Below are 27,844 nucleotides of genomic sequence, written 5' to 3' on the forward strand. Positions count from 1 at the left end.
GAAATTAGTTCATATAATAATGTTCCATGAGATATTCAGAAATATTCATGATGTTTAACTCGTTGAGAAAAAAATCAAATGAATAGTGCATGGTTTCAATTGACCGAATATATTTAGAGAAGAAAAGGCTTCCGTGTCTAAAACTTTACACAAATTAAGAGTATATCGCATGTTTGGGAATAACTTTCAAAATGCTCCAAAAATACTTTTATCTCAAAAATATACTTCAGTCAGCATATTTTTGTTATCCCGTAACCTTATTACCCAAACATACTTATTCTATCCTACCATTAAATTCCATAATTTACATCTCATTCAAGTGATTTAAAACTAAATTTAGTTTAATTATCAATTAACTTTTTAGACTCTCCTCTTATTTGTTAATACATTTTGTCATCCTTTCTTTTACACCTCAAAATATTTCCATCTCAATTCAATTAAAATTAAATTTAGACTTTCCTCTTAAATAAATACCTCTTTATTTATAGTATCTATATCAAATATTTTTAAAAATAAAAGAAATTCTAACATAATTGAAAAAACAATTGTTTGTAATCATTCCCAAATTAAACCTCATTTTGTTCCATTAGTAAGGTTCCAATAATAAAATGATCCTTTCACACTTCAATATATAAATTGTATGTGAAACTAAAAACGTTTGCAATAAAATAACATGAGAATGCTTCTGTGAAATAGAAAGAAAAAATGGAAAGGTAAAGAGTATGCAACTAACCTAGCTTGTAAGCTATTAGTTTTTTTTTTCTCTTTTAATTTCCACCTTCACCAAATTATTCGAGTTCATTTTTTTCTTTATCTCAAATAACTAAAAACATTTATTTATCAACAATTTTATTAAATTTTAAGTGTAACAAAACATTTTTTTTATTGAAACATTCCAAATGTTTTAATATATATACATTTATCTTTGTTGATAAAAAAAAAACCTTATAATAATTATAAGCTCACTAATTTGTAAGTGTTATGCGAGTTTGACCAGTAACAATTGGAAAACGCTTATTTTAAAATTTATAAATATGAAAATTTTGAAGTTTATAATTTTTTTTTCTAATATCTTTTCCTCTCTCAATATACATTATTTCCAAAATTTGCCAATTTATCATACAAAAGTTGATTTTTTTTTCCGAAACACAATAATTATTTTTAAGCCTAAATCTTTTCCCATCGCAGATTTGTTTTTCAAATTCCGTGAACTTAAGATTAATCCCATCGTTCGTGGTTCTTCGAGAAGCCTTTGAGAACATTTTCATGCAACCATTGTTAAACTAAACCTCAGTATTAATAGTTGAAGTGATAAAAAAATAATAATAAAACAAAAGTTGTAAACTTAAATTTGAAAAAAGTTCTTTTTAACAATTTTTTTTTTCATATAGTTTATGATAAATCTATTTCAAATATTTTTTTAAATATAAATTCAAACAAACGAATAAAATAATTATATGTGTCTTTTATGAAAAAAGTTGTTAAAAAAATCTTAAAAAATATCTTGATAGTTTAAATTTATATGTGGAACAACCAATCCTGTCTAATTAAGGCTTGTGTCAGTAATCTGGAAAACTATAGCATTTGCACTGTTATTCTCCCATTATTCCTTTGAAGTTCATTACCTTTTATTTTAACCATGCTTCTTATACTGGTATATGCCACGGATTATCCTGGGAGAAGTTCTTTGTTGTCTGCGTTACTGTCATTCACCAACCTTACCAAAAGCTCACTACAGTTGGAAGCATCATATGTGCGAAAAAAATTGACTCTTGCTCAGTTTCATTATTTCATGTCGTTCGAAAGTCACAAGTTGAACAATATCAAAGTAAGAAATTGATGTGTTTAGATTCCTCTTTCTCAAATCCATTCTTTTTAAAGGTCTTGTTCATTAAGGTTTTCTTCTCTCTACTCTATTTTACCTTAAACAGTGCAGATTATTCACCTATGAATCACAGGAAAGGAAGGGATTCTTTGGTGATCGTGGAAAACAAACGAACACGGCGGAGAGAAAAGTAAGGGAGAGCACATACCTCTGGATCTTCCTTCCCACCAAGCTTATTCTCTTTTTTATTTCACATTTCAATTATAAAGTTCTGAAAAGTTAAATACCTATATGTTATATATATATTATATTATACCACCCTTTCTGCTCTTGGCTAGTTTTTAAAGTTTTATTCTGCTAGTTGTGACCTTTTAAAGTGTGGGGGGTTGCATAATGAAAGGGTAACATTAAATGTATTCATTACTATGATAAAATTTCTCAGGAGTAAGAGTTTTAGTTTAAAGAATAAAAGGTGTAGCCATTGATTGGAAAACTAACTGTTTATATTGTATATTAAATACACGTCGTCCATGTGTATGATAAACCATGAATATATTTAACCAATGCAACAGTACGTACTCACTTATTTAATCTCATTCCACCAACAAAACTATACTCTCCGTTGATTATTTGTAGCATGTTTTTCTCGATGTACTGATGCTTCTCTTTTAAGATTTTCATGAGAGGATGTTCACTATATTAGCAAGCAAGTAATTATGTTCCAGATGGACCTGGTATACCAGATGATCAAAGCCTTTTATTTGAGACCTTTTTTTTCTCTGTCATTATGACTCACAATTGAGCAGAAACAGATGTATAATAAATGCAGAAAATGAGGGAAAAAAATAGTAGAAGAAACTAAACTAAATCACAACAACACTTTTGAGGTTTTCTTGAATTAAATTATGACTTCAGTTTTTTGAAACTTTTACACACAATTTTCTTTTATTTTAAAAACTTTGTATTGTCCTCGATTTTCATATTATACATATATCCTTCAAAAGAAGTAAGAATAACAATAAAATAATCATTAAAATCCAGGTGATTGAAATATAATGAGGGAACCTCAGATGATGTCAATGTAATTTACTGAAACTAAAACGAGCTGACATGCATCAACACCAGCCAAATCCAATCAATGCTTGAAAAGTGTTTGTTTGGTTTACAAGCAAAGTATGTTTAATTTGGGCACACATTCAATCACTTTACACCGTGTAAAATCAATTCGACCAAAAACATAAAACATATATTTATATAGGGTCTTATAGATGCTGCTGGATTTTCTGCATTATCAACAGTTTGTATCACGATGATAGCTTTAGATATAATCTCTCATGAAGCTATATTCCACATTAATCTGTTTATTCTCTCAAGATAAACTTGAATTTTAGTGTATGAACCTTTTAGTTTTTATCATCATAATGAATTGAGCACTATAGCTTTTATCATGTAGTGAATGCAAAACATTTGAATGTGAAACAACGCGTGAAATTTATTTAAACTGGTATGATGGCCTTGAGATTTTGACATTTGAAGATTTGTAGAGTATAGTGACAAGAAAAAGTAGAACAGCAATGCTCTCTAACAGAAGGTACATTATAGCAGTGCTGAAAAAGGAAGCTTCTTGGCAACCTTCATCTCAGTATATAGCATAAGCATCTTATTATGGCTTTGTCTGAGTAATCTCTGACTTTTGCTATCTTTCTCTCATTTCATGCGACTTAAAATTGAAAATCTTTCGTATCCACCTGCCACATATTGAAAAGAAAACATTTAGTAAACAAGAAAGAAATTAATTAAACACAGTCATATCATATGTAACAACTACTACTACAAGAAACTAACGCATGTGTAATCAGCAGAAGATAGAAAATAGGTAAATACAATGCGTCAGTGAGAAACTGTCAAAAAATGGCAGGGCAAATCTCCTTTGGCAAACTAGAAGCATGCATTTTCAAGTCCTCTGCTTCTCTTGCCAAAAAGGAGTTTCGCCCTCTCATTCCTCAACAGTAGATCTATATATATGTATATATATCAGATTTCCAGAACCAAATTTGTGTCTGATGCATCATTATAAAAATGGAAGGCTATTTATAAGTAGCTATAAGCACCTAACTTGGATATGCCACAGGTAAAGCATTAGGAGCAGGCAGCATATACCAGCACAATTCCATTGCAAGGTTCTTTTTATTTACTGGTCCAAAGTCTTTCAACATCAATCCCTTTCATAAACAAAGATTTGTCTATACCATGATTTACTAATCAATCAGATGCTTTGTCTACGTAGGAATTGGTCTTCAACACTTTCTGTATACATGAAACGAACTTTCATTTCAGCCTTTCATTTATTTGTGATTTAAAATATGCATGCAGAACCCTTTTCATTTGGAGCCAATAACTGATAAATCAGAGTTCATAAATGATGAATTTATAAAAGGATAATAAACTATTTGAATATGTACAGCTTGATATTGAAGTATATTTAGTAAGTGATTCAGTAAGTTTAAAAATTAAAAAGGAAATTTAGATTATTATCATTATTATNTTATATTTATAATATTTTTTTACTAAAAAAATATTAGATTAAAATGATAAGAGATTTGTTAAAACCAATCCAACATTAAGTCCATTATGGAGAATTCAAGAATTGATTGCCAGTTGAACTTGATGGAAAAGAAATTGTTGTACTTTTAAAAATTTATTGAAATTTATGAAATGAAATTCACTTACACAAGTGAGGGCAGGAATAAGGGAATTGAGGTTGGCTTGTCACAGTTTACAAATGATACTTTATTTATTTGTGAAAAAAACACACGTAACATAATGGTTATAAAAGTTATTTTAAGCTTTGAGTTGGCTTTCGAACTTAGACTTAATTTCTTTAAAAGTAAGATTAGAGGAATAGGAATTAATACAGAAGCAGTGGATCAATTCTCTATGATTTTAAATTATAGACATATGAAAATCCTCTTCAAGTGCCTAGGTCTACCAATAGGGGAAATCCAAGGAAAAACCAGTTTTGGTAAGAAATAGTAGATAAAGTGGGAAACAAGTTAATTAATTGGACAAAAAAATCTTTATCCTTTATTGGCCAAGTTTGCCTAGCTAATAAAGTAAGTCATTTCAACACTTTCCCTATATTACCTATCCTTCTTCAAAGCTAAAAATGTACGTAAAAAACTCATAAGACTTTTAAAAAGAAATGTGAATTATCTTGGAAACCTGGAAACCATAGAAATAAAGTAATTTGTGAAAAAAGAAGGTGTGCAGGGTGGTGATTTTTCAACCATTACGTTGTCAATGGAAGTAGTTCTGGAATAGGTATTCACTACTAGAAAAGGAATCGAGAACCTTTCATATGGATGGCCTTTTCTTTATCACAGACTACCATTTCATTACTTGTTTCTTGGTGTAGACATGTTCATTAACATTAAATGAATGGTATTATCTGTGGTACCACCTTTTTGTTGTAAGGTGTTGAGACGAGGATGTCCTTGGAATATCCTTTGTCTTGTGCTATATGTATGTCCTAGTATTATTTAAAATTAATTTAAATAAAAATATTTAAATTTTATTTTCTAACAATATTACAATTTGTGTGAGCATCCTTTAGTCTGAGTTTTTCTGAGAGCTATATTGCAGAGGCTTTGTGTGATAGACCAAAATATGAAGAAATGTCCAATCTTTGAGAAGCTATCGCGCAATTACTCAGGCACCTAACATGCACAGTATTAATCAATGTAGCAGCACGTTCTACTCACGACCATTGTAACCAGGTTACTCAGAAACTGAACTTTGACTGTGGATTAGATTTTATTTTTTAAAATTATTAATTAATATCATAAAAATATATAATAATTATTTTAAAAAATTGAAATATATTTTTTCAATATAAAAATATTAAAACTAAAATATAAATAAATATACAAATAATTAAATATATTTACCTAAATATAATAAATGTTGATGAGATAAAAAATTAATAATCAATCAAGAAATAATTGAAATATATTTCTTCAAATATAATAATATGATCAATATTAGAATTAAAATATAAATAAATGTAATAATGATTTAAAAATGATTAAAACACATTTGTTTAAATATCATGAATACTAAAATTAAAATACGAATAAATGCAATAACTATTTTAAAAGATATTAAAACATATTTACAATTGAAATATGAAAAGAATGTAATAATTAATTATGTAGTTTTGTGATGGATAAAATATTTCACAATAACATTAATTTAATTATAATGAAAAAGAAAAATAAAAATGATATTTAAAATCTTTTGAAGTAAAAGAAAATGTAAAATTTTGAAAATAAATTATTTCTATACATTAAAGATGGAAAACATGGGAGCAAGTTATCCAATATAAAAGACCAAAGACAAATTAAATAATATAATGATAAATTTATGAAGATATCAATGCGCAATTAAAAATAAATTAAATAGTATAACTAAAATTGATAAACATAATTGAATAAAGAATAACATAACTATAAATAAATATAAAGTGTGCCTAAATGAAGATACTAAATTAAATAAGTAAAATAGACGTAGTTGAAAATAAATTAAAATTAACAAAATCTGAAGTGAAATTATAGATAATTATATAAATAAATAAAGGAAAATAGTGTATATATAATTAGAAATAGACTAAATGAATAAGTATATATCCAAATATAAATTAAATAATTAAAATACATTTAAAAATATTTAGTTCTAAATAAATAAAGCATTAGATGATTAAAATTTCTTAAATCCTTTTGTTTATATTTTTGTCTCACCTTTTCTTTGTATTGTATTTTATCTCTCATTTCTATTTTTATATTATCTTTTTCATTCCATATATTTATAATGTAAAATTTTATTTTATTGTCATTTGCTCAAGTCATGATTTTATTTTAATTTGTTCAAGTCGTGATTCTTAATGTGTTCAGATGGTGATTTTAACATATTTAATCTTTTTTTATTACTATTAAAAGATAAATGTATCTCTTAAACATTATTTGAATTTATTAAAATAAAATTACTATAAAATCTTTAGATATTAGAGATTTTAAAAATAAAGATTAAATACTGTTCACAGATGAAATCGATCATTAAATAGTAAATATTAATAAAAAAATATTATCTTTTAGTTTCTATGAATTTGTAAAGAAATTTTAAAAAAATAATATATATATATATATATATATAAGATTTTTTATTTAATTAATTATTTTAGTATTATCTTTTAGTTTTTATGAATTTAGAGAGTTAATTTTAAATATAAAATTATATATTTTGTTCCTTTTTTAATTATTTTAAATGTATATATCAGCTTTTATTTCATTGTCATATAAAACAAACTCTATAAAAGTTACTTTTATAATATATTAATTTGTCATTTAATTTATGAATATTTAACTTAAATTATTATATTTATAAAATTATTTTATAAGAGTTTTAATTTAATTTTTTTGTAAATATTTTACAATGTAAATGCAAAAATATGAATTATTTTCCTTATACTATACATATTAAAAAAATATATTTAATTAAATCTAAAAGTATTTTATTACAACTTATTATATAAAATTAAATACGAATTAAAATATATGCATAAATAATATATATATATATATATATATATATATATATATATATATATATTATTGTAGTATTTTTAATTTATATTAACTAACTTATATTTTTTTAATATTATCATAAAATGGATATTTTTTTTTAATAAAACTAAAAATTACAAAAGTTGAAATAATTTTATGTAATTAATAAAATTTAAGTACTAATAAAATATTTAAGTCAAATTTAACTTTTTTAAATTAGTGTGTAAAAATAATTTTGATAAATAATTATAGAAATTACAAATAAAAATGGTTTTATCATCAAATATTATAAATAAATTGGTTGAAATATTCATTATTTTCTCCTAAACTAGGAATGGTTGAAAATTAATTTTTTTAAATAATTATAATTTCTGATCTTATGTTTTCAAATAAAAAACATTCAATACCTTAGAAAAACTAATTAATATTTAATATAACATTGAGGGATATTAGGGAGATTGTTGATGATGAAAACAATGAGAAATGTTTTGATGGTAGAGTGATTGTTTCGTATAGAATTGTCAAAACGGGTAATCCGGCTCGATCTGGTCCAACCCACCACGGATTAAGGAAAATTTTGGCTGCCACCGCGATCCCATAGCGCCAATCCTCCATTGACGCCACTTGCCAGCCACCAACAACCACCATGAAACCCTAGATCCACAAATCAAAGGAACCCAAAACACAAAAATACAAATTCATGAAGAACAAACAAGAAACTAAAAATCCTTCCTTTCAAACTAAATTATTCAAGGGAAAAAAATTAGCAAGAATCGGATTCCAATATACCAAAATCCCAAAAGTGTTGTGGAATCGTTGCCCAAAATCATATTTCCAATTCCAAAAACCCTAATCGTAGAATCAAGGATCCCAAATCATTGCGCCACCACCTGCAGAGGAAAACAGAGAAAACCCAATCCCAAAATCAGAATTGAAAACAAGAACAGAAAACCCCTAAATCTTCAAATGGAACCCTAAATTGCGAGACACGCCAACAGCGAGCACAAACCCTTATACTGTGAAGTCACCAGAGTCGAAACCTTGCGGTGACACCACTGTTGCCACCCCCACGAACGGGGACCGTCACGCCGTAGAGATGAAGTTGCGTCGGCCTCCCTTCCCTACGTGAAACGAACCTGAACCGAGAAGAAAGGAGAAGAGGAAGAATGGCTAAGGCGCCGCCGCGAGCCACTTAGAGAATACGAAGACGCCGAGTCGCACCCTCTCCACGCCGTAAGAGTCGCGCCCTCTCCACGCCATTGTCGTCACCTCCAAATGTCCCAGCATGAAACGCAGAAAAAGAAAAAGAAGAAAGCCTCCTGATTTGGGAGATCACAAAGACAACCCAGGATTGGGTCTTTCTGGAAAAGAAGAAGAAGTCACGCTTGGGAAAAGATTCATATATTACATTAATTGCCACGTTAACATTTTTTGTACATATTAGTTGCACAATAATTTCACCATTATCAATTTTAACACCATTAGACGGATAAGATTAAAGTCAAACAAATTTGATAACATAGAGAACTAATGTCTACACTTTTAAAAGTGAAAACTAAACTGAATATTACCACTTAACTTAGGGACAAAAAAGCATTTATACCAATTAAATATGTATAGAAAATCTTAGATTGAAGGTGAAAGTATGTGTGTCAATTATATTTGTAAGAAAAATTGATCAATTAAAGAATCATTATAATGGCACAATGTTGCAAGTTAATGAGTTAGGAAAAAAATGTGATCTTTGTTACTGTGATCAAAATAAAAAAGATATTGTACAAAAGATATTTATACCGATAATAATTTTAGTGTCTTTTAAATTTTAAAGAAGACAATTTTTAATATCATCTTGTTGAATTACTATCAATAAGAATCAAAGACAACATCTTATATATAAGAGTTGGAATTTATCTATCACGTCCAAATATTTACATATGAACAACTTTATGTTGTTATTTCTAAAGTCAAAATAAAGAAGGAATTGAAAATCCTAATTTTGGATGAAAATGGAAATATGAGTACCACAACTAAAAATATTGTTTACAAAGAAATCTTCAAAACTCTTTAAAAAAAAGTAGAACATTTGCAATACATTTATGGTATGCCTTCTTTTTTATTTCAAGTTTTATATCAATTATAAGGTATGTTTATTAAAATTACATTTTTAGTTCATTTGTGGATTAATTGTAGATGAAAGATATGGATATATATCTTCATTATTAATAAAGACTTCCTTATAACAATCTAAAGTTTTAAGGTAATGCAAAAATTTTGACATTAATTTAAATTTATTTTAATGTCATGGACAATAATATTTGAAACCAATTATGTGTACTTCATTAATGGTTATATTATTTTCTTATTCAAAAATAAAGTATTGCATTTCATTGACAAAGCTTATCAATTAATAAAAACAACATTATAATCTAGTATATGACAATATTGTGAACTTCATTTTAAACTCTCATGTGACTTAAATTTTTCTTTCTCTATCTCATTCTTCAACACCTATTTTTCCCTTTTATGTCAAATTTTCAAAGTCTACTGTGATCCTTACTTGTCCATTAATGTTTTTATGTTGTCTTTCATGCAAAGTATTCATAAGAAAATAATAAAAGAAAAATAATAAACATAAAAAAAAGGATAGAAGATTATCTTATGTTCTTTCTTATTTTTCATTTCTCCTTCTGTCCTTCATAGCGTAACTATACATTTTTCATTTTGTTCTCTCAAATTCACATCTTCTCTTCATCCAGTTTAGAAATTAATCGCACCTTTGAGTAGTTGAAGTGGCAATGAACATTTTAGACTGATCAAAATTTTCAAATAGAGCCTCTAGATCTAGAAGAGATAGTTTCATCAACATTTAACAAAAGTTGAGATTTAAGGAATAGATATTATGTGGTTAGGGAGCTAACGTGTTTTGTTTAAATGATATTTGCATTGAATGATTTTATGAAAACCATGTTATGGATGTGATATGGCAAGTTATAACTCTTTGTTTTGTAAATTGATTTTTTTTAAGCTTAATGTTGTTATATTATGAAATTGGTGCCTCAAAATCGAAAATTTTTGTTGATTTTTATATTTGAACTAAGTTGTATATATATGAGTCTAAGTTGAAATTGGTATATGATTCTGATTTTGGTATGTCTTTGTCAAATTCTCACTCAAAAAAGAATACCACTGCCACTTAACCCAGTTTGTGTCAAATTCTTCCTCAAGCGAGTAAATTCTCACTTAATTGATACAATTCTCACTCAAGTGACACTCTATTTTCAATAATGAGTTATCTAGTGAAAATGAAGATTTCTATTTCATTAACCGTTGGGTTGAGTTGAAATTTTTCTAGATGGATCTAGACACATGATTTTTTATTTTGACCATTCGAACATGGTTGAGATTATGAGATCTTTTATATTTTAGATGTTTGATTATATAAATTTTGGCAGTGACATATGTTCTAAATTTCTATATGAGGAATTAATTTTATTAGTTTATAATTTGTGAAAATTAATATATTCTTTTAATGTTTAAGTTTTAGTTCATTTTTAAACATATAGTTTTAAATCAATGGCTTACCCTTTTATTTTTGTAAACATGTTTTTTTTTTTTATGATCATGTGTGTGTACACGAGAAGAGAAGATACAATAAGTGAGAATCTGAACAATGTTGAAACTTAAAACTAAAGATAGATTTGTAAATTTATTTCATCTAATATATATATATATATATTTGTAATATATGAAATTTCTTTACGATAATTTGTATGAAGACAGTCATATTTTGAATAACTCTCCATAAAAATATTATGAAAAAAAAATCTTATAATATAAAACTTAATTAATAATTATGTATATGTATATTGTGTTCGTTTTCAATAAATGAAGTGGCATAAATTAGAGACTGTGTATAAATTGGAGCATCACACCAAAAAGATTCATTTAAAAAAAAAAACTCATCTGACATAAAAGATTACCAGTGTATTTTTTTTTAATTTTTAAATTTTTTTCTTCTAGTATTTGTTTCACTTTATTATTTTTATTATTGCCATTTCCTATTGTGAAAAAACACTCCTAAACTAGGTGCTCTCACGTTGAAAGTCCCAATGACCTTAAAAAATATAAAACTTTAAGGAACGAATTTAATAAGAATCTTTCGTAGAACTCTAAATTAATACCTCTATGTTTCCTTTTTATCTTGGTTTTGAGACTCGTTCAATAGCGTACTTTTGGTCGAGTCTTGAACTTTCCATTGTAGAAAATACAGATATTACAGCGATGATTGTGAACAGTTGATTCGATTTGCGTTTTGTTTTGGTTTAAGTTGATTTTCAAATCACTTTTTTATTATATTATCAGAAGGACTAATCGCTGTTAAACGTGGTCATTTTTATGACTTTTTCCTCTCTAAAATAATAGAAATGAATGATTAGAAATGGGTATGACATTGTCGTGAAATGTATTCGCGTTTTCATATTGTCTAAACTTTTTAAACGAAATTCTGCTGCCTAATTTTATACTAAAAGAACCATACGAATAAAAAAATTATTTTGACTTCCAATACGTGTCTGAAAGAATATTTTATTCATATAAAATAAACACGTGAGAAGGCAACTAATAGTCAACAACACCATATAATTATTTTATTCGCCTTAAGAATCACACGTAATCAATGTTAACAAAAGAGATGCATAGTACACAAAATGGTATCTTATACAATTAGGTACTTTACACGACAGCAGTATTCCTATACTATACAACGTCTGAATTATTGTCGTTAAAAACAATGCAATCGGTGTTTTTAAGGAAGTCGTGTTCTTATTAGATTTTCCACACTCCCTTACGACATCTGTTTTACTAACGGTCAACAGCGTTCTTTAAATTTATTTGAAAACACAAAATTAAGAGTGCTATTGTTGTTCACACGTGATCCGAGTAAAACTCACACTATAATTGATGTTTTGTTTGTCATAATAATGTTAACGCTTTTAATATCGGTCTCGTGGATGTTATGTATACAAAAGAAAAAAGCCACGTGTGGCTTAACTTATCACAAATGATTTACTACATGGAAGTTAAATTTTTTCTGCTCCTTCTAAACCTACTAATTATACAAAATATAAAGAGAAAAATGTATTTTAATCCTTTTATGTTTGTTTAAATTCCTGTACATTTGAATTTATAATTTAAATTTTTAAAAACATTTTTTTTAATTCATACATTTTAAAAGTTAAAAGACTAAACCTATCAATTTAAAAATTTAAAAATATAAAAATCAGAATCAAGTGTGTTCAAAGATGTGTTCTATCACGGTTCACAAGAGTTAACATGTTTAAGAAACAAGGGTAAAAACTGTAAAAAAAAAAATGATAAGAACATGCAAAAATAGAAGCAAACGCGGACCATTGACATAGACAATTAAAGTTTGTGTAATTTTGAAGCAACCAACAATAATTGCCACATTTAGAGCCACAAATTTTACTTGTAATGTTGAAACAAGAGAAGAAAACCAGTAAAAAGTCAGAATCTTGAGATAACAGGATAAACATTAGTAGTTGATAAGTAACTTGATGTCACATTGTGAACAATCACAACCTTGTATCTAGCTTTATCTAGTAGCATCCATAATTCATTGTTCCACCTCAATCAACTCTTCCTTTTACTTCTTCATAGAACCACCTAATTCCGAACACCATTTCCCTTTCAGCGGAACACATACTTTTCACTCGCTAAAATAAAAAATAATATTTCAACAAAAGTTATATCACACATGCAATGAGAAAGAAATCCTCAACCACCTTAATTCAAAACGTGCAAACAATTGCTTATAATTATTGTAATTAAAGGGAAACGTGAAGGGCAATATGGTCATGAAGTACCGTGTATATATACTCTAGATATCCACATGGCCTGTGTAAAATCACTTCCTCTTACACGGAATTAACAGAGGATTTTTCCCTTCTGGTTTTCCTCCACAGCCGCCATGGAAACCAAGGCTGTTCTAGACCTCTTTGATTCTTACTGGTTTGAGGTTAACATTTTGAAGAAAAATTCCAGCGCTGACACATCGATTACAAGTGGTAAAGGAAATCTAGAATGTGAGAAAAAAGAAGAGAAAGAAGAAGAATTAGAACCAGAGCTTCCCTTCATTCGAACCAGTCACACCAGATCCATGAGTGACCAATCCATGAGATTCAACAATGATTCTCTTTCTCCAGACTCTGTACTTCTTCTCTCGCCAAAGCTCCAAACCATTCTCTCAGGAAAAGAAGTCACTGAGTCCGAAGGTGAGAGTCCAACACAGGTTAGCCTCCATGAGGTGTTTTGTCCTGAGAACAGAAAAAGTTGCAAACTTTCGGGCAATGGAACTAGGAAGAAGAGGGAGAGCAAGAGTTTGTCAGACCTTGAATTTGAGGAGCTAAAAGGGTTCATGGATCTGGGTTTTGTTTTCTCAGAGGAGGATAAAAACACAAGCTTGGCTTCAATTATTCCTGGGCTGCAAAGGCTAGGGAAGAAGGAAGAAGAAGAAAAAGAAGAAGAAGATTGTAATGAGCTAAATGTCCCAAGGCCTTACCTATCTGAAGCATGGGAGTTTCGCGAATATGGCAGAAGAGAAAAAGAGAACCCCTTGGTGAATTGGAAAATACCTGCTTTGAACAACGAAACTGACATTAAAGATAGTCTCCGATGGTGGGCACACACAGTTGCTTCCACTGTCAGATGATGATGATGCTGTTGTTCATAATCTAAGTTTTATTGTTCAGTTCTTTCTGTTCAATATGCACATTTTTCTTATTCTTTTGTCCATTTTTGTATGTATTTATTCCCTTTCTTTTATTTTATATTTTTCTGGGATTTGGCATTCCATAGATTTAAGATTTCCTGTGAATTTATAAGAAAAGAGAAAAATTTTATGCAGTATTTCGGATTTATTAACACAATCCGAACTAATGTAGTACTCATGGCAGGTCTGAATATTTGTTCTTTTTGTAAGTTAGATTAGTTGTGAACTCTGTTTTTGTCTTGCTTGTTTGGGTAAGGAATTGACAATAAGGAATTGACAATGCAATTGGTAGGTACCAAGCTTAGAAAATAGTGTTTTACATAACTGAATAATGAATTGGATTCATAATGCAACACTTTAAACATCAGAAACACTTTCCTATCTCCTCCCTTTGCATTCATAAGTAAACTTCTTTCTGTGTATAGCAAAACATGTTGTATCTAAAACAATCATAGACTGAATCCAGAGAATGACTATAAGTTTCCTTTCTTAAATTCTTCTATATATTACTTTTAATCAATCTAGAACTTTTTTTCCATGATTGGATAGGATGATTCATCAGATTCAATCTGAGTTGTGATCAAACCTTATTTCTTATAAATTTTCAAATATGTCTTAGTTACTTTGATTTTCAGTTAAAATTATTTTATACTTTAAAACTGATACAATTTTGACAATAAAGAAAAGATAATCACGGTGACAAAAAGATACGAAGACTAAATAATTTTTCAAAAATATTAAATTTAAAAAATATTATATGTGATACAATTTAATAGAATAGCAATATTTAATTTAAATAAACTATATAGTAATAGGTTATTTAATAATAAAAAATAAAAGAAATTAATATTTGCATGAGTAATTTGAATTTTGTCTCCTAATCATTGGCATGACACATGTTCTTTGAGGAGCTACCACCTTAAGGAAATGAAAAATAATATTTGATATATATATATATATATATATATATATATATATATATATATATATAATATGTATTAAATAAATGAACGTAAATGTACATTACCTTATCATTATTATAAAGAGATATGCAGTGGAAAGTGCAGTGGAAAGTGCCATTGATGGACCAAGAATGCAAAATTTAGAAAATTTTGTATGCTTTAGATGTTTTATTTCTTCCTTATTATAATTCGACCTCTGTTCTACTTTATCGTATTATGATAGTATGTCAGACTTATTTGTTTTATTTTCTGTTCTTTTTATCTTTAATTATAGAGAAGGGTGACATGTATCCAACGGTCTAGCACGTGAACATTGTCTTTTATGTTTGTTTTTTTTACCAAATACAACATCTGAAAACTGTAAACTAAAATTCTACAATTATGATTCTCTTTTTCAAGCTTTATGCTTTGATATCTTCTTCTCCACGTGTTGCTTTGCACGTTCCTTCGTAAGTGTTACGATCATTTGTAATTGGATGGAAATCTAAAAAAAATTTGATTAAAAAAACAAATAAAAATAATAAAAAAATATATTTTCATTGTTGATTTTGAATTTTATATTACTAAATCAATAAATATTTTGTCATAATATATTTTATCATTATTAAAAGTTGAACTCTCTTCTGTATGAAAGTGAGTTATTTCTAGTTACAATTATATTAAATACACTTTATATTACTAATATGAGCATTTAAGTATCTTAAGTTATCTCAATCATTAATCTATTAAAGGAGGATTTCATTCCAACAAAAATGAAAAGTCCAAAGTATTTATTATGTCCTTTATACTCCTTTTTAATCTAATCATTACGTATTCATGAGAACTATATGTATATATCAGAATTTCAAATATGTATTTTCTGATTAATTTTCTGATTCACTGAGGTTTATTTCTAGTTTCCACTAATTACATTGATGGACTGTTTTTAACGTTCATTAGGTTTCATGTATAGAAAAACATTCTTAAAAACATTTTTTTATGATGTTTAGCATGTTTGAGTTTCTTTGTAGTCATGAATGTCAAATGATCATGACAATAATTTTTTTCAAAAAAAAAAAAAAACTGATTTTCTGGCAGTTTTGGGAAACCTTGGATAATTACTAGCGGTTTTGGAGAATCTCTGGTAATTATCGGCGGTTTTGAAAAACCCCAGTAATTATCAATGGTTTTCAAAACCGCCAGTAATTATCGGAAGTTTTCCAAAATCACGGATATTTGTGTCGGTAATTGTGATGCCTTTTTTCCCAGTGGTTTTTGTAACCGTCGAAAACATATTTAGGAGGGGTTAAAACCCTTGGTAACGTAAAAAAAATCCTGGTAAATTTGGATTTTTTCGTAGTGTCAAACTCATTAAGATTTACTAAAGGTCAACTTTGAGCAAATAGTTAAACCTAAAAATCTGAAATCGAACTTAGTCAAAATAAAAATTATGGCCAGAGTTAAGGTTTATTAAAAGACTAAACTTAAGTTTAGTTTTAAACTTGATTCAAGACTAAGATTATTCATATGTGTTTTAATTTGGCTCATTAGAATTCATTAAAGATTATTCATATGTGTTTTAATTTGGCTCATTAAAATTCATTAAAAAGTAGAATTTGAGTTAATATTTGATATTAGACTTAGTTAAATTATTATTTATGGTTTAAGTTTGATTTCATTAAGATTCATTAAAAGATTGATTTTGAGTTTATATTTAAACTTAACTTTAAATTAAATTAGTAAGAAGTGAATTTTAAGTTTAATTTAAGATTTCTAAGGCATTTTATGTTGAGACATCTTGAGCATAGAACTAGGTATTTACGGAAGTCAAATGATGGTATGATAATTCAACAAATAATAAATCTTGTTAGAATAAACTTTTAAATTGTTTTGATGTCATACTAACAAGTTGGTTTTAAGTTTAACTTAATACTAAAAAACTAACTTATAAAATGAGATTTACACTTATTTATATACCTTAAATTATCTTTATCTCTAATTAATCTAGAATATCAACATGAACTCAATCAAATTCTTAGCATCACTACAAGAAAATGATAAATTACCAACTGACCAAAAAAAGTTCTATAAAATAAAATTTATCAACAAATTTTATTGATAGATTTTATAATTTTAATTACCAACAAGAATATTCATCGATAATTGATATGTTGTTAAAAGTCGATAATAATATCCATCATTAAATTAAAATTTGTATTACTGACAGAAATATCTATTAGTAACAACCATGAAATCCTTTGATAAAATGGACACCAAAGTTCTCACTTTTGACTTTGACCATGTTGTGGTGAAATCATTCGATAATGGATTTTTATAAACATGTTGATAAGTTCGTAGATATTAAACTTTTTGAAATTCCATCAATAAATCTGTAATTGATTTTTTTGAAAATATTTTGATAAATTTGTCAGTAATTGAATTTTCTAAAAATCTATCGATAATAAAAAAAAATTAAAATTTATGTGTAAAATTGTCAATAAAATGAGTATCAATTTTTTCGCCAAATATAACATAGTATCTATTATAAATTAATTGAAGTAAGTGAGAAGAATGAGGAAGAGAAAGAGGAAAAGAAAAAGGAATAAGAGAAAAAAGAATTGAAAGAAAGAAGAAATGACTATATAGTAACTACAGAGGTGAGAATGGTGAGAATGATAGCAACAATGACGACAACCGTGAAAATAGCGACAATAGTAGTAAGGTGGCAATGGTCAGTGAAGAAAGAGGAGGAGGATGAAGAATTGGCGATGAAAGAGACGACAAATGCAATATGACAACAATGTTGATAGAAGAGTAGGATGAGGAGGAAAAAGAAAAAGAAAAAAAAGAAAAAAATAAAAAAATAAAATAAAGAGAGAAAAATAAAAAGAAGACGAAATCACGATATTTATTAATAAATATTATCAACTATCAAAATTTGTTAGTAATTCTCAACAAATTTTAGTTGGTAGTAATAACTAACAAATTTTCTTATTCGTTAGTAAATTTATCGACAAACTTTTAATAACAAATTTTTTATTATCCTATGTAATCAATAATTTTTATTATATCAATAAATTTTGGTAATTACCGATATATTTTTAGTTGATAATTTAAAATATAACTTAAAAATCTTGAGAAAAAAAATTGAAAAGAAAATAACGATTATATTTATTATATTAATAGACCCAAAAGTTATTGATATCCTATATATTATCCAAAAAGGTACTATATTTGCATTTCATGCTTATAATTATCTCAAATATACTCACAAGCTTGTTGTGGAAGTACCTTTTGCAAGGTATCCCATTGTTCGCTTAAAAAAAAGTGAGGAGACTCTCATTTCAATGACTATCAAGATGTTTGTCACATTTTTCTAAGAGAGAAAAATGAGAAGGAAAAAGAATTTTCTTTTTCCTTGTTTGTATAAAAGTAAGATGAATAAATATCCTTACGTGTAAAAAAACATAAATATATCTACTTAAAAATGTGATCAAGAATTTTTCTGGCATACTATTTTTAATGCAATTTATAATGTGGAATAACATTAATGAACCCATTTCTACATTAATTACATTAACTTTTTTTCAATTTAATACGATGTGCGTATACATAGCAATGCACAATTCAAGCATATTCATACAAATATATAATTAGCTATATCTCCGTTTGATATAATTATTTAGTTTGATTGTTTTATCTTTCAATAAGTATTAATATTATAAATATTTTTTTAACTCTAGAGAGAAACTGTTACATTCACAAGATTACCATAATTCAAGTTTAATTCATTAACCAAATTTTTTTGTTTATTCATATTTAATGTTGAGTTCTCTCTAAGTACAATGCACCGTATTAACAAAAATTTAATACTAACTCACTTATAATACAAATTTTAATACATATACGTGGAAACCCATGTGTTTTACTGGATAATGAAAACAATTCACACATGAAAAATAGGGGTTCGAAATTTAATTGTTATATTATTATATAATATTTTTACAAATAATTTATAATTATTGTTTTATTTTGTCTATTTTTCAAATCAAAGTGTGATATATATTTGAAAAGTATTATTATATTGAAAAGTATTTTTCATTGGTTTGTTACACGATATAAGCATTGAATGAGCTTTTAATTTACTAACATATATACACACACACGTAAGATAATAGATTTAAGTGCTTACTTCCAAGAGATAAGAAACATAAATAAAAAATTAAATTATAAAAGAAAGAAAATTAAAAGCTAACATATTCATAAAAATGTAAAAATTGTGCAAGTTTCAAAGTGAAATAATATTAACCGATAACTAATAAGATTAGCGACAGAATATTTTATTTTAGAGAACAAGATATGAGATATAAATTGAGCATCAAACCAATATTTTCAAATATGTAAGTAAATTAAAATTATAAAAGAATAAAATCAATTGAAATTAGTTTTAAAAAAAATTGAATTTGTCCCTTTTAAACTCGAACATTTTTCCTTTTATGTGCAAATAGAAACAAAAGAGTCGTTTATGTTCTAGAGTAATCATTCTGTCATACATATGCCTGTTTTGATATTATGTCATTGGTTTAACAGCATAATTTGACTTTCTTTTTTCTTTTTAAAAACGTGTACAGTTTAATTCTTAAGATTTCCATGGCAGCATGCAAAGAAGTGTATTAAAAACGTTTTTCATATTAGAAAATCAATAAAGAATATCAAACTCTTAAATATGTTTTGAAATTAAAAGTATAAAATAGTTAACATCCGAAAAAGATGACAAAATTAACACACAAATAACAGCATCCCTGTTCTAATTTTACAGATCGGACTATCTTAGTAAAATCCAAGAGGAGATTTAGAAAATGCTAATACAAATGGAAAGAATACCAGAGGCAGGCTTTGAGGCGTAGCTGCTACTAGAAAATGCACCATGGATATATCTATAAAATCTATCATCCATGGCCATCAGAACATAAAAAATCCATTAATATCAGAACTTGTACACATAATGATACAGAATTTTTAGCGAATACTGCATGAACTTCATAAATGTTACAACTTCATCTTCTCTTTTAAATCTCCAAGCGGGCCATAGCTTTTTTCTTTTACTTCCTCCTTGCTACAAGAGCAGTTGCCAGTGTTAAAGTTTTGACCACATTTCAAGCACATGCCTTTGCACCCAGGATCACATACTGAATTCATGGTAATCTCAAGATGCACCCTGTCCCTTATGTTCTTTGAAATGTCAATTTGATTATCTTGTGAAGGAAAATATAGTTGGTCCTCCAAATCAATAAGTGCATCGTCTTCGTCATCCTTACCACCGTTTGTAAGTTTCTCTTCCCCAAAAATAACGCCCATATCAATAGTCTCTGGCTCTTCAATGGGTTCGTCAGTGAGTAAAAGAGAGAACTCAGAGAATATGCTCTCAGCAGATGGCATGCAACACCTTCAATAGGAAATCACATCGAAATAAGAAATTCTACTTTGCGGAAGTAATCCATTGTTGAACATGACCAGGGGATACTCGGTATCACATTTTTTTTTTACTATCACATGGACATGACAAATCATTTTTTTTCTGGCCTACACTTTGGTTTCTTCAACAAGTCATTGAATGAAAGTATTATATTTACACTATTTGATACCTCATATATTAATGAAACATTAAAATAAATATCCAGAAAGATACTCGATAACTAAGTCAAGCGAACGCAATATAAAATGGTACTTGCGATGAATGGCATCCAGACAACTAAAGGAATTAACCTGTTAGCAGCTACTGTAAACTTATGAGATATCATTTTACTTCAGCTACCCAAGAATCTTCCATGTTACACCTAATGGAGCATTGGTGTGAGATTTAATCAATATTAATAATGCAAAACAACTACGTAACAAGCAATTATTTTTCTAAAAACAAGCCAGTCATAGCATATCACTTCATAATTAGGTGAGAGAATTCAACCTATTGTCCGAAGAATATGAAAAACAATTACACATTTACAACTTTTGGTATGCAAGGAGGGGGTGATAACATTAGAAGTAAAGCATTTGTGTCAAATTGGAAATATAGAAGGTTTCGGGATAAGCATATAAGTATAGTTACTCTACATCCTGGAAACAGATGTGTCAGTAGTTTGTATAGTACGGTTCAATAAAGAGAATAGAAGGCAGAACAAAAAGTTCTAAGTCTAATTCAAATTCAAGTTGAATGCAGTTATACTTCAGTGAAGGTAGAACAAAAAGTTCTAAGCCAAGTTCAAATTCAAGTTGAATGCAGTTATATTTCAGTAAAAGCATCTGTTTTTATTCAGTGAAGGAGAAAGTGGTATGGAAGTTAGAAACCGATCAATTTCAGGATTTTAAGCTTCCAATGTTATATCTAAAAAGTTTGAAGAGGATGCTTAACGTATGACCATCCAATTTAAACGATGCACAAATGAGCATGATTAATTTTGAACAGTGTGAAGAGTAAGTTGATAACTAATATCCATGACAGCAAACTCTGTAACGTCAATTTTATATCAAAGTAATTTAAATTCTTTAGCTCATTGAAACTTCTGCATTTACCTCAATAAGACTTCTACACTTCACTCCACACGAACCACAATAAAAATGGGGCGAATTACACTCACACTCCCTAATGTTTAACATAATTTCAGTCGTTACATATCCCTTCTTTTACCCTCTACAAACCTCCCTTAACTTATACAACAACACAATATGTCCTGTTAAAACAACATATTTGCCTTAATTTTTATGTAGTTACAATAGACCAAGAGAGATCAAAGTAATTCAGAGAAATGAGAGGTATTAAGAGACATTTCATTAATTTGGTGAACTGCAAATCGTATCATGTTTTATGTTGTGAGACCCCAGTTAAATAGAATTTTATTATCTGCAACTATATATTGTTAACCTTGAGGAAAACGTGAATGTTCAGGGGGCGAAGTATCACTAGGTCAGCCAGTTAGGTATGCTAGTAATTATTTAGAAGGGCTAGTTAATCAAAGAAATACGAAGGGGTTATGCAAGAAAGAAGGGGAATGGGCCTGCAACTGAATAGGCAACTTATCTATTCCTGTTAAGAAAAGTTCTTATATAGTTTGGGCTTAACTAATCTAAAGAAAAGGGAAGAGAGAGGAGAATAAGTCAATATCTAAACCTAAGACAGGTATCAAGTGCAAAGGGGTGATCTACTCCTGCCTTATTATCATTTATATGGTATATTAGATGGAGCGATGTGCAAAACAAATTGAAAACAATGCATACATGAGAATCTAGACAATCATTACTGTAATGCAAAAATATACTCCATCATAATAGTTTTACTGTTTAACTAATGAGACCTGAACTATTAATCATTGTCAAAATAAAAATGAAGGAGAGTAAAATCAGGAAAAATGCAAAACTAAGACATGATAAAAAAAATATATATTCGCAAAAGCACTTGAAAGTAGGCAATGCCAATTCATGAATTAAAGGGAGTACCTATTGCAAAGAAGAGTGATGACAGTTTTTATGATCCCATCAAGCCTCAATTTTTTCTTCTTCCTAGTCACATCTACAGATATCTGAACAGGAGTGCCATTTGGAAAGTCCCTCACAGCTTTGGTAACACGCAATCCCATTGCAGCAGCTCTAGTTTTTGAGAGATCGGTTGAAAGCTTTGCTAGACCTAATCTCTCCAAGGTAGTGCAGTATTCCAAATGTAAAATAGAGGCATTTCTCTTGTATACAACAGCACCTTCCCAAGGCGACCCCATATCTTCAAAATCATCGTCATCAAAACCCAAGGTCTCATTGTCAATCGACTCAAAATCAAACCCCTTAGACCTAACTGTATACTTATGAAGAACATTCGGTTCATTTCTCACGTGGAGCCCGAAATGCCTTGGTTTGCAACAGAAGCCGACTTCATGATGAAAAGGGACGAAGAAATTAGAGGCAAATTTTTGGTAGGAACTCAAACTGTTAATCTCCAATTTAGAAAAATGCAAAGGAACTGCAGAGGATGAGGGGATTACAAGAGACATTTTTGAGGTTTCAGTGATGATGGGTAGACCTAAATCATCAAATTTTGATTAGGAATTGTGTATGAACGAAATGTGTGACAGGGTAAGGAGAACCGCATATTCCCAGTGAAACCCAACATTTAGAGAGAAAGAGAGAGATGGAAGTAAAATAAAGAAGAATCATGAATCCAAATGAGAAATAATATAAGAAGTGAAAGATTGAAAGAGAGAACTTACAAAGGGCTGAGACGATGTAAGAAGGATAGAGGAAAGTACGGTTTCGATGGTGAGAGTGCGAAGAAAAGAAAAAGATAAAATGTATTTATGGACAGAGAAGAAGAGGGAGAGGAAGAACAAAAAAAAAAAAAGGAATAGAATTGGAATTAATTAAAAAATAAATGAAAAGAATGGTAACAAATATCATTTTTATTGAAATAAAGTATAACAAATTACAATATTTAATTATTTAAATTTTTTTTATTGAAATACAAACAAAAGTTATCAGAACTTTTTACATGAAAATATGTCAGGTACAAATTGAGATCATGATTAAAATGGTAAGAAATTTATAAAATCTTATAACTTTATGTGGATTTTACATTTTAAATAAAAATGACAAATTATTAAAATAAAATTAATTCTTGTATAATACTTCGTCAATTTTAAGTTTATAAAATTAATAACTTTGTGAATATCTGGTAATCTTAATCTTAAGAATTTTAAGAGCGTAACTAAAAACGAGTGTTTTATTTTAATTGAATTTTATTTTAATGGATTTAAATTCAGTGAAAGTGAATGATGTAGAAAAAAGTAACTTTTATTTTTAATTGAATTTGAATTTTGTTTTAATTAAAACTTCATTTATCAATTTGAATTATATTTTATTTTTTTTTATTAAAATTCATTTAAGAAGGTAAATGTTGCATAGTATTACAACTAACAATATCAATAAAGTAAATTTTAATTGGGTTAAACATAAAAGAATAAATTTTAATTATATTCAATTTTAATTGGGAGGAGTTGTAGTTTACAACATACATAATAATAAATTTTTTATTACGTTAAAAGAAAAGCTTTTAAGAGGATACAAATTATGTAATATCTTTATTACTCAAACTCTAAGTTATAGCTTAAAAGAAAAGCTTTCATTGATATTTGAGTGATAATACTTTATAAGTACAATAAATACTTTATGATAGTTATTTGAATGATCAATCAATACTCAAATGATATATGCATAAAAATAAGAATATGCAAATATAAAATCAATTTTCTAATTTGTTATTTGAGTATGTTTTAAGCATATGTTTTTACAATTAGAATGACAACAGAATCAATGAATCAAAATATGGTTATAGAACACTTCAATTGACTAATAACATTATTATCGATTGTTGTAATTTTAATCTAATCTCACCATTTAACTATGTAAATAAACATTTTAATAATATTAAAATTAACTTAAAATAATTTTAAAATTGTGGTTTAATTCATCTTACTTAACAGTGGTTTCCTTTCGAAGCAAGGTCCACTTCAAAATAGGGAAAGAGTTAAGAATGTCTCAAAACTTCCATAAACTTTAAATTATAGCCTGTAATTACCTAAAACATAAAATAACAAACATGACCAATAAAAATAACAGTTTTTTCAGTTAATTCAACTTGTGAAAACTAAGATTCTCATATGTAAAACTAGAAAGATGAAAAAAAAAATAGACTAGACAAAAACTTACCCCGAATTAAATTTTGATACAATGCGGGGAAATAAACTAAAAAATTATAAACAGTTTAAAATACTTAAAAAAATATATATAATGAAAAGGAATTAAAAGAAACTATCATTTTAAAAAACTAAATAACTATATATAATGATAGTTATAATATGTATATTTCTAAACATTTTAACAATTTATTTTTGACAAAATATACGTGAGAGTTTGTAATTGGTCCGTTTTAAATATTTTTTAAATAGATTAATAAAATAGTGACACATGTTGTCAAAAGATTATTATCCAAAAAATTGTTAAAATATCATTGTGGATTTTTACACTGCATATATACTGTTTGTCGTCATATAACGGTAAACTTGTGTTATGAAAAAAAATGCAGAAAGCAAGGTTATTTTCGACAATGATCTGTTCTGGTAAGGAAAGTGCAACTAATGTAACGCCTTGACATGAATTCTTCCGAAGCACAGCTGAGACCGAAGGACATTTTGGTCCTCTTCAAAAACACGCAACAACAATGTTGTACTCCTGGTTCTTTTGGCATTCTGAAATGGAAAAAGTCTTTTTAATAATTTTTTTTCTTTTTGATAACTTTTTGACAACGTATACGTGACAGTTTATGATTGGTCCGTTTCAAATATTTTTTTAAAGATAAATTCAAACATACCAATAAAATGATGACACTATCAAAAAGTTGTTAAAAAAGAGTTTTTAATTATCCATCTCAAATATACAGTGTACTTCCAAATTTGAACTCTGCAAAAGAATATAAAACTCCCGCATTTATTATTCCACAAGCTCCCTCGTTTACTGTATAAACTAGTTCACATGTTTCATGGTCTTGGCCCTGTTCACATTTCTGCTCATACAGTAGCCATGGATGGTTCACGGGTTGCACAAACTCTTGACTCTCTCTGGTTCTACACTAACATCTTTGCCTGCACTCATTACCCTTTGACTGATCAATTTCCACCTTCAATCAACGCCAAAGAATCCCCCCAGAGAGATTTGCAGAAACCCTTTACCCCACTCCTTGTGAATCATCGAAATGCGGAGACTTTGACCCCTGACTGTCACAAGTTTGGAGGGATTTCGTCAGAACCAGGTAGGGAAAGAAGAAAAAGAGAGAGGAGAAAAAGAAGGAAGTGGAACAAGTTGGGAAACAATGTGGTTGATGAAAGGGTTGATTTGTGGTTTGATAAGCTTGAGGAGGAGTCGTACAAACATCATGAGATGCCTCCGCTTGATGATGCTGTGGCAATGAAAAAACATCTCAAGTCATGGGCCTATGCAGTTGCTGTGAGTGCACTGTCTGATGAAATCACTTTGTAAGGTGAAAACAAACTGACTAATAATACTATGTTACTAAGTATGTATATGTGTTGGATCACCATGTTCTTGTACTGTGAAATTCTTCACTTCACTTGGCTTCCATGGTTTCTTTGTCACTTCACTGGCTTGAGTATGAGTATGAGCATGACAACGAGGGATAACGGTTAAATAATTAATGTATGCTCCCTCTAACCCTTCTTTCTGTTCAGTATCTCGATGTAATGTCTTTCTTAATGACATGCATGAATTTCAGCTGTCTCTGTTAATTATGTTCCCTGTGTTGCTTCCCACTCACTCAAATTAGTTAATGTTTCATTGCACATATTTTCTTTCATTTGCTAGCGTTATACTGAAAGTAAATTTAAAACTTTTATTTTTTTATTTCTAAACTGCTTCTCTTTTAATTATTTAAAATATATTAGATTTACATTTTTATATATTAACTTTTGAAATTATTTATTAAATGTTACTCCTTCTAATTTTTTAATATCGTTTTTTTTATCAGCATCAATTTTGAAGAAAAAAATGTTTCTTTTCATTTATCTATTTAGGTATTTCACTGACAGTTTTTTTCCTATAGCACTTTTGGGTTTTATAATAATTTTTAAATAATTTTCTCATGTACTTACGGTTTTAAATGGAAAAAATGGGTAAAATAAAAAATTATTCAACTATTTTATTAGAATCAAGAAAATTTGTTGTATGGGTTATTTATGTAAAATAATATTATAAAATACATCAAAATGAATAGAAGGAATAATGCTGAAGAAATTGATAACCATTTATTTTATAGTTTGCATGAGACGTTAATTTTTCCCCTTTATTTAACCCTGTTAAATATATAAAATATATATATATATATATATATATATATATATATATATATATATATATATATGTGTGTGTGTGTGTTTTCTTTAATAAACTATGACTTTCAAAATTATTAACAATAAAGATAACTTTAATAACTTGAAATATTATTTTAAAAATTTAAGAAAATAAAAATAGATTAATTACTTTATTTAACTGTATGATTGCGAAGAATATGAACAACACACTCATTACAAAATTTCTCCAACTTTTCGTGAATAAGAAATAAATAATAAAGTAAAAGGTATTTAGATTTTACACCAAAATTATTTATCACGTATATAAAAAAAATAATATAAGATTCAAAGATGAAAAAAATCCAATTATATTTTTTTCAGGATTAAAATCATAAATGAAACTATTAGTTTATAAAAAAATGTCAATTTTTTAATTTCAAAATATAAAATAAAAAAAATTAATTTTATTAATATTGCAAAATTTATCTGATTTTTCTTTGTTTTTCTTAACAAAGTGAGTTCACAACATCAACACTAACTATAAAAATCTCATCCTCTTTTCACTACCTAGACTTTTTTTTCTATATGAGTTCCAAAGTCTAATAGAATATAATAATAACTTCCAAAAAGTGTTTGTAGTAAATCCATAACATTAGACTTATATATGTCATTTCATGTTATAGAAAAGTTGACAGAAACATGAACAATGTAAAAAAGCTGACAGAAACACGAACAAAATTTTTTAAGGCATATAGAGTTACTGTCTTTAAGAA

General features: G+C 27.8%; 2 protein-coding genes across 2 annotated transcripts; one reads left to right on the forward strand and one right to left on the reverse strand.

Annotated features, from left to right (window-relative positions):
* The first annotated feature begins 13,377 nt into the window (after positions 1-13,377).
* Positions 13,378-14,525, forward strand: LOC106779795. The gene has a single exon (XM_014667990.2). The coding sequence runs from the start codon at positions 13,430-13,432 to the stop codon at positions 14,168-14,170; it is 741 nt and encodes a 246-aa protein (XP_014523476.1). The 5' UTR covers positions 13,378-13,429; the 3' UTR covers positions 14,171-14,525.
* A 5,373-nt stretch (positions 14,526-19,898) lies between these two features.
* LOC106779754 (large ribosomal RNA subunit accumulation protein YCED homolog 1, chloroplastic) lies at positions 19,899-23,518 on the reverse strand. The gene is made up of 3 exons (XM_014667944.2): positions 23,424-23,518; positions 22,663-23,236; positions 19,899-20,617 (listed from the first exon to the last, which is right to left on the reverse strand). Exons 2-3 carry the CDS (start codon positions 23,205-23,207, stop codon positions 20,221-20,223), a joined length of 942 nt encoding a protein of 313 aa, XP_014523430.1. The 5' UTR covers positions 23,208-23,236; positions 23,424-23,518; the 3' UTR covers positions 19,899-20,220.
* Between the last annotated feature and the right edge of the window lie 4,326 nt (positions 23,519-27,844).

Source organism: Vigna radiata, unplaced genomic scaffold (assembly GCF_000741045.1).
Source record: "Vigna radiata var. radiata cultivar VC1973A unplaced genomic scaffold, Vradiata_ver6 scaffold_161, whole genome shotgun sequence".
In the NCBI taxonomy this organism is placed as follows: domain Eukaryota; kingdom Viridiplantae; phylum Streptophyta; class Magnoliopsida; order Fabales; family Fabaceae; genus Vigna; species Vigna radiata.

Bases quoted from the DNA above. Each gene is read 5' to 3' on its own strand.
- LOC106779754 (XM_014667944.2), bottom strand. From the start codon at position 23,207: ATGTCTCTTGTAATCCCCTCATCCTCTGCAGTTCCTTTGCATTTTTCT. The intron at 20,618-22,662 runs GTACTCCCTTTA...TTCCTATTGAAG, and splicing joins ATCACTCTTCTTTGCAATAG to GTGTTGCATGCCATCTGCTG.
- LOC106779795 (XM_014667990.2), top strand. From the start codon at position 13,430: ATGGAAACCAAGGCTGTTCTAGACCTCTTTGATTCTTACTGGTTTGAG.